General features: G+C 38.4%; 1 protein-coding gene across 5 annotated transcripts in view; it reads left to right on the forward strand.

The window, feature by feature from the left end:
* The window catches only part of MTM1 (myotubularin 1), a 114,764-nt gene extending 106,538 nt beyond the window's left edge, over window positions 1-8,226 (forward strand). For 3 of the 5 annotated variants that reach the window (XM_081277607.1, XM_081277610.1, XM_081277608.1), the window contains one exon: window positions 6,464-8,226. In XM_081277607.1, coding sequence (XP_081133733.1) covers window positions 6,464-6,631 — 168 coding nt within the window. In that variant the 3' untranslated portion in view covers window positions 6,632-8,226. The remainder of the gene's footprint in view (window positions 1-6,463) is intronic. The other 2 variants (XM_081277609.1, XM_081277611.1) reach the window with 1 other exon arrangement.
* The last annotated feature ends 5,718 nt before the right edge of the window (window positions 8,227-13,944 follow it).

Below are 13,944 nucleotides of genomic sequence, written 5' to 3' on the forward strand. Positions count from 1 at the left end.
GCTCAGAAATACCTTCACTTACTGATTTGTTCTAAGCATTATAAATACTCAGTGTTTGTGATGGCTCTTGGTAAAGGTCTGCACTTTTTCTTGGGGTTAGAATGGTCCACTACCTGTTCTCCAGTGCAGCCTAGCACAAGCACAATCTTTAACCCTGCTAGGAGCTGGCCAGCGACTGCCATGTCTCTCAGGTTGCTCATTCCACTCAAACACTAGCCACATGCCAGCCCGTGCTCTCCCTTCTCACTGGGGAGACGCACCCTTGTTTCAAGTTCTCTGCCGCTGCATGAAAGGCTTTTGCAATTTGGTGATGGTTGAAAAGTGTATACTTTTGAAAAGTGACAGGTTCCAGGGCTTGAGAACATTGACTTGTTTGGTCTGGGATTTGAGAAGTACATTGAGGGAATTTACTTAGCAGTAGCTCTGGAGTTTAGAATATCAAATAAAGGGTAAATGGGAATTTTTTCCAGGGTTCTAACTGCTGGTTCAGAGAACATGTTCCTTTCCTATTACTTTTTTAAATCAATGAGCACTGTGTTTGTCCTATAAAATAAGCCTTTTCTATATTTGTCATGGCTTTTTAAAAAATTATTGGCAGTTACAAAGTATTGGCAGTCTTCTTTGATCTATTTGTACTTGGAAAAATTCTTGAAATTCAAGAAATTTAGAGCAATTCATTTCTCACTACAGAAAGGTAATGATGATAATTTTGTGACAAGTCAAGTTTGGTTTTGGGGTGCTATTTTTTTTCCTCTTTCTGAAAGATCAATTTTGAAGGCATATCATTAGAAGAATTTCTATAATATATTCATCCCCTTTATTTCATAGGGTTTAGTAAATGGAACTGGGCCAGCTAGAATTGATCATGTTATCTGGTAGAGGTTTTTACTTACAGACAATCATTGCTTTATATTATGTTCCATTGACATTTACTCAAAAATGAAAATGTCCCCTCTATGTAATTTTCTGAATGTGAAGTATCCTGCATACATCTTGATGTTCTCAGGCACGTATATATATTTTCATCCACCCAGTATTGAATATTCCTATGTGTCAGGCACTGTGGTAATACAGAGATTAGGAAGAGGTGGTCCCTGCCCCCAAGAACACCCTCAGGTTAGCGGGGGTAGCCAGTAACATAAGCTGATGATTATAATGCACAAGGATGAATTTGATAATAAAGGTATCAATTAAGAACATCAGATTTTCTTAAAGATCTGCTTATGTAGAACATTATTGCATACAGAAATAGATCAAAGTAAAATTACATGACTTTTGAAATTATATAATATAAACGTATAAGAACGTACTTAAGCACTTGAAAATTAAATCATTATTTGATTGTGTGACCCAGAAAGTATACCAATAATTAGTGGACACCTAAAATAGTCACAGCACAATGGTGTACTATCAGCATTGAAAAGACACAAAATAATATACAGCCCTTCCCTAGCTGTTGACTTTGACAAAGACAGGGTTATTATGTCTTTAAAAGCAAAATCCACCAACCCTTGCTGTGACATGCAACTCAGCAGAGCTTATGGAAAGCCCAGTGCTTCCATTTGATGAGCTATCAATAAGAAGATTTGATACTTTTGATATGAGAAAATTATTCATGGCAAAAGTAAAAGTTTGTATTTATCACATAAACCTGGAATTTAAGCTCCAATGGAATCTCATACTGTACTTTAGGAACGACTGCATTCTATGTAGCTGTTAATCAGGGTTCCACTGGACGCATTCAAATTTTGTAGTGGTAACTAAAGGATGAGAACAGGAGCAGTCAGATATTAATAGACTGACCTATATAGTATTTTCAGTTAGAAAATACTAAAATAATAATTCAGTTAGAAAGTTAAAAGGCATATGGACTTCAAAAGAAAAATGAAAAAATTTTGAAGCCTAAAAATACTTCCATAACTAGCTGATGGCCTGTCTTCTTTACCATGCTGAATTGGCACACTTTGCTTCATAACTCATTTTCCAGGTCAAAAGTTGAGGCGTAGCCAGGCGTGGTGGCACATGCCTGTAATCCCAGTAGCTTGGGAGGCTGAGGCAGAAGGATTGCAAGTTCAAAGCCAGCTTCAGCAATTTTTTTTTTTTTTTTGTGGTGCTGGGGATTGAACCAAGGACCTTGTGCATATGAGGCAAGCACTCTACCGACTGAGCTACATCCCCAGCCTCAGCCCCTCTTTTTTTTTAAATGACTTTATTATTATTATTTTGGTGCTGGGGATTGAACCCAAGGGTGCTTAACCACTGAGCCACACCCCCAGCCTTAAATTTTTTTTTGTTTTTGTAGATAGACAGAATATCTTACTTTATTTGTTTATATTTATGTGGTGCTAAGGATCGAACCCAGTGCTTCACATATGCTAAGCAAAGTGCTCTGGCACTGAGCTATAGCCCCAGCCCCAGCCCCAGCCCCAGCCCCAGCCTCAGGAATTTACCAAGGCCCTAAGCAACTCAGCAAGACCCTGTCTCTAAATAAAATACAAAATAAGGCTGAGGATGTATGTGGTTCATCGGTCTAGTGCCCCTGGGTTCAATCTCTTGTACCAAAAAGAAAATTGAAGTGTAATACTTAAAGTCACCTGTCTTTAAATTGTTATGTCCTTTAAGTTATTTTTGTTTATCTCTAGGTTAATGGCATCCACACATTTTGTACCCATTACTTGACTGAATTATCTTTTTATTTCTAATAGTTTTTCTGTTTACTCTCAGGTTTTCTAATTATACAGTCATGTCATCTGCAAAAATGACCGTTACTGCTGATTTCTTTTTTTATCTAATTACTTGTCACAAACTAATTCTAATCCTCAAACTGACTCTAAATTCATATGAAAAGGGGAGGCTTTAATAATATAACTGAGACAATTTGGGAGAAAATTAAGAACTTGTCCTACTATACATCAAGATTTATATGAAATAAAATTGTGCCCAGAAACATACCCATGTGGATGTGGTCACTTGGTATAGTAAAAAAGTTGCATCGTAGCACACAGAGGAAAGGACAGAGTATTCATTCAGTAAATGGTATTGGGACTGCAAAAACTACAATCCAGAGCTCCTGAAGCCCTGCCCTAAGATCTCCTCCTCCTATCTTCCCCATTTCATTTGAGAGCAATTCCATCCATCCTAGTTGTTCTAGCCAGAAACCTTAGGATTATCCTTGACTCCTTTTCTTTCTCACACCCCAGGTCCAGGCTGTCAGGAGAGCCCATTGGGAGTCTAAACAACACCCTGGTGTGGCCACACGGTGGCAGTAGGCTTCTAGCAGCTAGCTGCACTCCCTGAGGCTACCCTTGCTTCCTTTGACTCTCCTCAAAGTGGCAGCCAAAGCAGTCCTTGTAAAGCAGACTTCAGACTATACCATTACTCTATTCAAAACTGGTCAGGTAGCTGCTTACCTCACCTAAAGTCAAGGCCAAAGTCCTTACAGTGGCCATTGGGGCCTTATGTAACCCTCATTGTCCCTCTCTGATCTCCTAGCCTCCTCAACAAGAGCTCTTTCTCTCACACTGTGCTTCAGGCACACTGGCTCCTGCTCTTCCTCAGACACTCCAATATATACTTGGCTCCCTCCTTCATCTCTTCCAAGACTTTCCCCAAAAGTCACTTTTGTCTTCAGTGTGACTCACTCTGTACACCCAATTTAGCGTGTAACTAGTGGCCCATCCATTCCCCACTCTATTATTCTGCTCTACTTTTCCCTAGTATTGATTATCTGTCACCTCATGCCTAGTATTGATTGCCATCAAACATTGTCTCTCTAATAATTCACAGGATTGTTATGTTTGTTGCTTGTCTGTCTCCCCCTGCTGGAAGATAAATGCCATGAAACAAACTTAGTTTACTGATCCAAGTACCTAGAGCAGCATCTGGACCTCAATTGGACACAGTAATGTGGGCAAGGGATATTAATGAGCAGCATTTACTGGGTGTTGCATGCTATACCAAACATTCATACTGTAAGGCCATATATGCATTTCTGAAAAACCTCACATTGCAAAGTCTCTGACTAAAAATAGCAGTGATTATGAGAAGAATAGGATTAGGAGGAGGAGACCTCTGCAAACCTCTGGACCTTTGTAATCAGAGCACTAATGGAGGTAAAAATTCCAATAGAAATGTGGGTGCAGTTACATTTGCACCTAGTCTGAGTGGATCCACTCTTTGGCGGTCAGTAGTGGGTTGAATGGCGCCTCACCCTAAAATAGATATATCCACCAGGAAACTATGAACGTGAAATTATTTGAGCTAGGGTACTTACAGTTATAACTAAGTTTAGAATCTCAAAATGAGATCCATCCTTGATTTAGCATGGGGGCTATATCCAGTGATGGTGTTCTCATAAGACAAAGAGGGGAAGATTTGAGACACAGACACAGAGGGGAGAAGGCCACGAGAAGACAGAGGCAGAAACAATAGGGATGCTCTCATGAGCCCTGGAGCTATCATAAGCTGGATTAGACAGGGAAGGATTCTCCCCAAAGATCCTCCAGAGGGCACATGGCCCTGCTGACACCTTGATTTTTTGGTTTCTGTTGTTTTAAGGCTCTCACATTTGTATCAATTTGTTAGGGCAGCTACAGGACACTAATAGCAGTCTTAAGCCTCCAAGGCCCAAGCTTGCTTCTCTGTATGCAGGGCCTGGAGCAGGCATGTTGCTCCTAGAGACTGCTCTCCTTAGCCTTCTTTGTCACTGCATGACTTTCACAGATTTCTCATTGGTGCTCACAGCTTCAGCACATACTTCAATGCAGTGGAATGTAGGGCAATTCTTGAAGCCAATACACATGCTAAAGAAAAGTACTTGAGAGACTTTGGGGGCTTTTAATGTGTTCTTATGTTGCTCAAGCCTTCTATAAAGCTTGCTTCCAATTGCTTGAAAACCTTAACTTTGTGGGAAGCTTTTCTGTTGTATACCTTGACCTAGATACTGATTACCTAAGTATATACTTATATAGAAATTCATTGTGCTGAACATTTTAAGATTTGTGCATTGTGTGTGATTTATAGCTCAGAACAAAAGTTTCAAAAATGCTCAGGCTGGGGAGAATAACATTATGCTTCAGCATGACTTCTGCCTTTATATGAGCATGATCCCCTATTTGCTCACTAAAGAAAATGTAGCAAAACAGACTGTATTTAACTGACTTCACTCTCACAACAATGCTGGAAGACCATACTATTTTTAATCCCCATATTATAGGTAGGTTGACAGCACACAGAATGTTAAGGTACATAGCTGGTAAGAGACAAACAGGATTCACAGCTTTGCTGGGGAGCATCAGAGCTGTTGCTTTCAGCCATGTATTAACACAGGCAATAAGCAAGTGGAAAGATAGTGGAGCAAGAGCAAGGCAAACCCACTCGACTATCATGACACGCCATGCTCTGGTCCCCATGTTGGCAAAAAAATAATCTTATGCTCCCAAGTTCTGATGGGGAAACTGAGCTATAGGAACTGCCAGGCATCACTCACAAAAGGAAGAAGTAATATCCCCACCTTGAGGGCAATGAAGTTGAGGAGACCATACTCTATTTCTCATCAATCCCACACCTAGAAAGATTCCTTAGAAAAACAATTGTTTATGTGCATCATGTGTACTACTTAAGAGCCCTCTAAATCACTGATAATCCTTAGCATAGCAGTGGGATAGATCTACTGGTTTATTCCTTCCAAGGGACTCAATAAAGTTTGAATTAAAAAAACACAATGTTGGCCAGGTGCGGTGACACATACCTGAAATCTCAGCAGCCCTGGAGTCTGAGGCAGGAGGATCAAGAGTTCAAAGCCAGCTTCAGCAACTTAGTGAGGCCCTAATCAACTCAGCAAGACCCTGTTTCTATGTAAAATATAAAAAAGGAATTGGGGATGTGGCTCAGTGGCTAAGCACCCCTGGGTTCAAACACCAGCACCAAAAAAAAAAAAAAAAAAGAAGAAAAAAAAAACAATGTTGGATCAGAATGTTAATTGATAAATACACAGTAATACCAGTGATGTAACCTTTGATAAGTATAAAGTAATGCCTGCTGCATCTTATATCTAGATGCTCACTTAGAGGAAAAGTGTCACAAACCAGCACAGGAAGGCAGGCCACATGCAAGAAGAATAGTTATCATTCAGAACAAAAGAGGACAGTGGGTCTGGGACAAGCAACATGGCAGACCAGAGCTTTGTCCAAGTTGATATTTTTTTAAATGGCAGTGCATGTGTGAGGAGATATGTATATTAGTTATTTCTTGGTGGTGGTGGTGAATAGCTGGGTGTTTTTAGGATTCTGGTTTACTTGTTGGCATGTATGAATGGTGCAGCATTTAAATCAAGTACACATGTATGTTAACCCTTGAGATAAGGGTTTCTTCAGAAGGCAGTGGCTGTGGCAGATGTATAGGCAGATGAGTTTTTGTGCTGTAGCCAGCCTAATGCATAACTAATGTGTGTGGTTCTCTCCAGCAGCCGAATCCAGTGGAGCAGCGTTACATGGAGCTCTTGGCCTTGCGTGATGATTACATAAAGCGGCTTGAGGAATTGCAGCTTGCCAATTCTGCCAAGCTTTCTGATCCCCCAACATCACCGTCCAGTCCTTCACAAATGATGTCCCATGTGCAGACTCACTTCTGAGGGGGAACCCTGCTGGCACTGCCTTTGAGCTCTGAATAAAGGAATTAGTTGACTTTCATTTTGGGCATCTGTACAAAGTAGATTTAAATATTTGCCTCCAGGTAGGACTTAAACTAACATTATCTTAAACTCTTGAATATGTGCCTTCTAGAATACATATTACAAGAAACTACAGTGTCTACATGGCAATCAGAAGAAAGCCAAAAGGAGGAAAATCTGGAAAATGCTGATACCTTTAAAAAGCAGTTTTTGAAAGATAAAATTTAAATTTAATTTACCTTTATAGAAATGCTACATATACAATATGTATTTTTGATACATAAGATACATATACAATATGTGTCTTAATTGAGACAACATTATTTTCAGTCAGAGAGAGAGAGAGATTTGTGAAATGGATTTTCCTCAGACTGCTTAGAATAGTTGCTTTGGATTATCCAAAATGAATCCAAATATGAAAGATGGGTATACTGCCAAAACCAAATTGAGCTCAGCTTCCGCAGTATTATTCAAAAGTAAGGTGTTTAAATAATTGCCAACTTTTATATCATCATAAATGGTGAATTAAGAAGAAATAGCTATGTAGATGAGTTTTTCCTTATTCTGAAATTTTGAAATATTAAAGGTTTTCCCCTAATTTTCAGGAGAAGTGTATTTTTATATTTAAAAAACTAGTGGGACCCATTAAATATGATTTGATTTTTCCTTTACTTTGCCAGTTCTATTTTCTAAATTCTTTCATGAGCTTGCCTAAAATTCTGAAATGGTTTTCAAGTTGTGGAAAATCCTATATAGAACTCTATTTAAGGATGCCAGGTGCATTCTGCTGCTTTAGGTGAATATTTCAGCAAATGTGGCTCTAGTAAATGCAGCTTATCTGCCAAAATGTAGGTTCACCATCTTGGATATATAAGCTACTACTAGAGCATCATTCTTTGAGATAAATGCCCCAGATGTACATTTGTTGAGCGTATTCTTCAAAGTATTATGTTTATGTATTTTGGTTTAAATGGTGTTGGGTTTCCCTCCCCGCAAGTGTGCATAAAAACTGGTTCTACAAATTTTTACTTGAAGTACCAGGAAGTTTGCTTTTTCAGGTTTTTTGTTTTGTTTTGTTTTATTGTATTAAGTAAAATTTTAAATGCACAGTTCTATTTGATATATGAACTAATTCATTTAGTAAGTATATTTGTAAAAGCTAAAGCTAGAGATAAAACAATAAGTTTTACAATGATTTGTAAAGGACTATTTATACCTAATATGGTTTTGTTTTCAATGAATTAAGATAAGAGATTAAATATATCTTTGTAAATTATTTTATGTCATAGCTTAATTGGTCTACCAAATAAGACATCTCAAATATAGTGGTATAATGTATGAATTTTGTAAGTATAAGCAGTTTTATTAGACATTCTCTTGCTTTTTGTAAACGCTGTAAATATTTCATAAATTAACAAAGTGTCACTCCATACAAAGAAGAAAGCTAATACTAATGGCTTAAAGGATTTTGTGAAATTTCATGAAAACATTTTCATGGCAAAAAAAAATGACTAAAGACCTGCTGTAATAAATACATTAACTAAAACCTAACACTCTATTTTGAGGAATGTGACTGTGTATGTGTTTGAAATGTGCATGGTTCCCATCTTATTTTCTGATCTATTTCATACACTCTTTTTACTAGCAACCATTGTGTCCATTTTTTTTTATTTTTTTTTATTGTTGGTTGTTCAAAACATTACATAGTTCTTGACATATCATATTTCACACTTTGATTCAAGTCATTGTGTCCATTTTTGACTGGTAAGTGGCCAATTGAATTTCCTGTTCACTGGCAGACCCAGTATATCTTTATTTTAGAAGTAGAGGCCCTCAGGAAAAAAGCACTCTGGTGACAGCTGACCTAGTACAGACACTTGAACCACAGGACACAAAACGTTTTGTTACTTTGGCAGGATCATTCAAGTCTAGTCAATTTAAAGAAGTTTCTAATCATGTGTGTATATGTGTTGAGTAACCACTTCAAGTGAGTAAAGGAAACCCCTGGCTGTGAAAACTCAGGGATGTTCTTGAGCTTTATGCCCCTCTACATTAGAGCAAAAAAGTTATAGGATGGAGATGTCTAGAGGACTATAATTAATAATATTGTATTCTGTATTTTTGATCAAGGAATAGATTTTAGGTATTTTTAAAAACAGGTAACTATGAGATGAGGAATATGCTAATTTGCTTGAGTATAATAACATTCCCTATGTGTGTATCAAAAATATCATGTATGCCTTAAGTATATAAAGCAAAACAATAGAGATTCTATAGAGAGGAGAAATAGGAATTCAGCCACATCTGTAATTAGGGAAATATACATTGGACCCACAGTAAGACATGACCCCACACCCATGCTATCCTTTTAAAAGTCGGCAGTCCTAAGCATTGGCAAGATTGTACACCAGTAGTAACTTCATACAGTTCTTTGAAGAGTAATTGACATTATGTGGTAAAATTGAAGTTCATACCTACCATAGTATCTAGCATTTCTACTCTTAAATATAGAGATGGCCTGGAGAAATGAGAAACTCTGCACTAAAAGACATGTACACAAATATTTATGGTACCATGTTTGTCATAGGTAACAACAAAGTGCACATATCTAGCTACAGTGGAACAGATAAATTGTGGCATATTCAGACAATAGAATACTGCACAACCAGGAAAAATCATTAAACCACAGCTATACATAACACAGACAAAAGCATTTGATTCAAAAAAATAAGGCACAAAATAATATGTTCAGGTGGGGTTGTGGCTCAGTGGTAGAGTACTTGCCTAGCATGTGTGAGGCACTGGGTTCAATTCTCAGCACCGCATAAAAATAAATAATAAAGGTCCAATGTCAACAACAACAAAAAAGATTTTAAAAAGAATATATTCAATAGTATTGCATTCCTATAAGTTCAAAAATGAACTACATTCTCATTTAGGGATGTATGAATGGCAAAACAACAATGAAAAGCAAAGAAACCACCACTAGAGAAAGAAACAGTATGAGCAGAAGCATCTATCCATTAAAGGGGAGGCAGTGTGTGTAGAACACAAAGGAAGTTGGTACTCTTGGATTGCAATGTGTCCAGGCCTGTGAAAGATAACCTAGAGGTAGGAAGGGGCCTGTCATATAGCAACAAGGCTGGGGTCAGAAAGGCCAGTTTGAGGCTACTGTATTTGACCACACCAGGGGGACTGAATCTGGAATACAGACAAGTAGAGATGTAGATTGAAAAAAAGAATCAGTGGGAGTTTGTAACTTGGAAGAAGAGAAAGTAGTAACAGAGGGAGGCAGAAGGACAGTCAGTGTCAAGAGTCTTGCCATGTGCCGACTCTCCTGGCCATGGGCCAAAGGGCACAGCAGCCTCCAGATGCCAATCAAGGACAGGAGACAGATTTTCCTCCACAGTCCCCTGAAGAAATGCAGTCCTGAAGATACCTGCATTTTAGCCCAGTGAGACCTGTGTTCCAACTCCTGACCTCTATGTTGTCCAAGCTGGTATGTTTGCAGCAATTTGTTAAAGCATCCACAGAAACTAACAGAAGGAGGATACAGAATGTGAACAGGCCCAGGTCTGATGACCTCAATGTTCTTAACATATCTCCCACTACAGTCCAACATCAAAGGCTGTAGGAAATTTGCACTGGCCCAGAGCAGAGAGGGAAGAAGATTTTGTCCTAAGAAGTGGTGCTTACCAGGGAGTGAGCTCTGGCATGTAGTCCAAATTTACTTTACCTCAGTAGTTCAAAGTCCTCTGGCACCAGGCTTATGATGCCCCCAGATGCTTTCTGGAGTATCACACCTTCTCCCCAGAGTTCTAAAAATTCTCACAAGTCGTTTTCTGAAGAAAATGAATAGCTCACAGAAAAACAGCCAAGGGGAAAAAAGACTTCAGGACTTCCTTCAAATTACTTTAATTATCAGGCACAGGTAGTCAGTTTGCTGGAGATGGCACACCTGGAATAATGGGCCAACTATGAGCATCCCTTCCCAATCCTGTACTTGGTGGTATCAAGGTGGCACCTTGATCCAGGGTAGAGAGATTTATGCCACAGAAATCAGAAAGCACTACAAAGATTGGGGATTTTTTCCCTTCAAAGAGCTGATAATTAAAAGTTCCCCTAGAGCATCACTGGCTACAGGTTATAAAATCAATATGAATATTATCTTTGAAGAATAAAACCTAGATGACCTTGGATTTGGCAAAGAATTTTCAGACACAACACCAAAAGTATAATCCTTGGAAGAAAAAATTGGTAGGGTAGACCATACTAAAATGAAAAGTTTCTCTGAAACACTTTCAAGAGAATGATGAGATGAGCCACAGACTGGGAGAAAAATTTTTGCAAAACATGTCTGATGAGATCCTGTTATGCAAAATATACCAAGAACTCTTAAAACTCAATAAAAAGAAAGCAACCTGATTGTAAGGGATTTTGTTGTTGTTTTTATTTGTTTTTTGGTGGTGCTGGGAATTGAACCCAGGGCCTTGTGCATGCAAGGCAAGCACTCCACCAAGTGAGCTATAACCCCAGCAACCTGATTTTAAAATGTGCAAAAGTGTTGAGCAGACACCCCACTAAAAATATCTATACAGATGGTAAACATGCACGTGACAACATGCTGCACTTCATATGTCATCACAAAAATTCAAATTAAAACAATAAGATACCACTGCACACCTATTAGAGTGGCTAAATGCAAATCACCAGCAACACCAAACTCTGGTGAGAATGGGGAACAACAGGAACTCTCATTTATTGCTGGTGGGAATGCAAAATGGTATAGCCACTTTAGAAGGCAGTTTGGCAGTTTTTTACAAAGCTAAATATAGCCTTCACATATGATCAGTAATCACACACCTTGGTATTTTCCCAAATAAATTTAAAAGTTGCACCCAGGCAAAAACCTTCACACAAATGTTTGACAGTTGGCACATGTTTATAGTATAGTTGGCATAATTTGGTAGCAATCAAGATACTCTTCAGGAGGTATGGATAAACAAAACTGTGGTCTATCCTGATAATGAAATATTATTAGGCACTAAAAAGAAATGAGCTGTCTATCATGAAAGCACAGGGATAAATCTTACATGCATATTGGTAAGTGAAAGAAGCCAGTCTGAAAAGGATACATACTATATAATTCCAACTACATGGCATGCTGGAAAATGCAAACTATAGAGACAGTTAAAAATGACTTCCAAAAGTTTAGGGAAAGGTTGGCAACATGTTGATAATAAGGAAACTGCGAGGAAGGGGAATGGTATCGTGGGGTGGGGACTCTGTACTTTCTGCTCTGTTTTTCTGAAACTTAAAGTTGCTTTTAAAAAGGAATATTAATTTTCAAAAATGCACCTGAGTTAATTTTGTGCACTTAGTCCAACACCAAGTGTTTAGAGATGACTGTTTTAGACAGTACCTACATATTGGTCAAATTTCATCCTTAGAAAGATGTCATCAAAATTGTCAGTGATCCTGAGTCACATTTGTTTTAGAAGCCTTGTTATATTATTGAGACTTTGGACAGAAATTTGGTTTTCTTTCTTTGTTTCTACACCTGTAGAAGCAGTGCTTGATAGGATCTTACACAGGACATTCAATCATCAAGTGGAACGTGGATTGGAAACACAAAAACACCTTGATTACCTCCATGTGTCTTCCAGTCCTGGAAGTTTATGAGACTCTGTACCAGTTATCAATGTATTGCATTTTTCCAGCACTTGGCTTCTGCAGAGTATGATTTCTCAAGCTCTCAGTTTCTACAGCATGTAGCAGCCAGCAGTGCCTCCTGGCCAGCAGATTCCCCTGACATCTCCTCTGACAGTCTCCAATGGTATGCCACCAGTGAGGCTGCTCTCTGTGAATATCTTCCCCCCCCCCCCGCCCCCCCCATCCCCAAGGTCAACTTTATTATGAGTTTCAAGAAGAGCACCTCCCTGTGGTTGGCTCTGTTCAGCACATCAGAGGGCAGATTTCCTACAATCCCATCATACAGGTACCTAAGCAATTCACCTTCTAGCAAGCCACAGAATTCCAGCCCTTGGGCTTGGGACTGGGAGAGAACTTCTCCTTACTCACTCTATCTCAGCTCCAGGGGTAGCAGCTTCTCCCTATATCTGCTATTGCTCTATTCTTTTGAGTTTTCTTTACTTCTTAGTATTCAAACTCTTGTTACTCTAATCTTCTGTTAATACTTCTGATTAAACTGCTGTTCACATGACTATGTAGTTTCTATACCTTTTCTAAAAAATAAACTGGCATGTACTATTAATACTGTTGCCTATCAACAGATGAATGGGTAAAGAAAATATGGTATACATACATGATGGAGTTTTATTCAGCCATAAAAAAACAAAGTTAGGTCATTTACAGGACAATAGACAGAACTGGAGAACATCAGGCCAACCAAAGTGAGCCAGACTTAGAAAGGGAAATATTGTATGTTTCCTCTCACATGTGAAAGCTAGTGGGGAAAAAGGACATCTTGAAAGTAGAAGGGAGACCAGTAAGGTAGAAAAAGAAGACCAGGGAGATGGGGGAGGGGAAGGGAAGGGGAGGCCTTGGGGAATGAAATCAATCAAATTATGTTATATGCATGTATCAAGATGCCACAATAAAACTCAGCATTCTGCATAATAAATATTCACCAACAAAAATGTGGTATATATACATAGTGGGATATTATAGTTCCACAAAATGGATAGAATAGCGATATCATCTGTGGCGACATGGATGATACTAGAGGCTATTAAGTGAGATAAGCCAAGCACAGAAAGGATGCATGTTCTCACTCCTCTTTCCCATGATTGAGCCCTGACTGACAGTCTACTACGTTTCATAATCATTTTAATCATCTTTTCTTTGTGGAATGTTTGAGAGGAGGAAGTTGTGGTTTGCAGTAGAAACCAATTATCTATTATAGTACCCCATAAAGCACAAAAGAATCAAAGAAAGCTGTGGAACTTGATGAGCATCCATGTCCTGAATTTAAAACATTCCAAAACTGATCATAAATTTTTATAAGATGGTTTTTATATTTGGCACACATGATTAACTGAAAGCTGAATAATAGCATGCTCTCTGTAGAGTCTATATATTAGTTCAGTATCCTGTATCTTAGAACAGGGTTTTTCTTGATTTTGGAAACAAAAGAGACTCTGTAGCTGTGACTTTTACTTCTTTATATATAATCTTCAAAATAATTAAAGAGAAAAATTCTAGGCAACTTACAAACTACAAACAAGATAGCAATAAATGAGTTAATTAGGAAA

Source organism: Spermophilus citellus (assembly GCF_964194105.1).
Source record: "Spermophilus citellus genome assembly, chromosome: X".
In the NCBI taxonomy this organism is placed as follows: domain Eukaryota; kingdom Metazoa; phylum Chordata; class Mammalia; order Rodentia; family Sciuridae; genus Spermophilus; species Spermophilus citellus.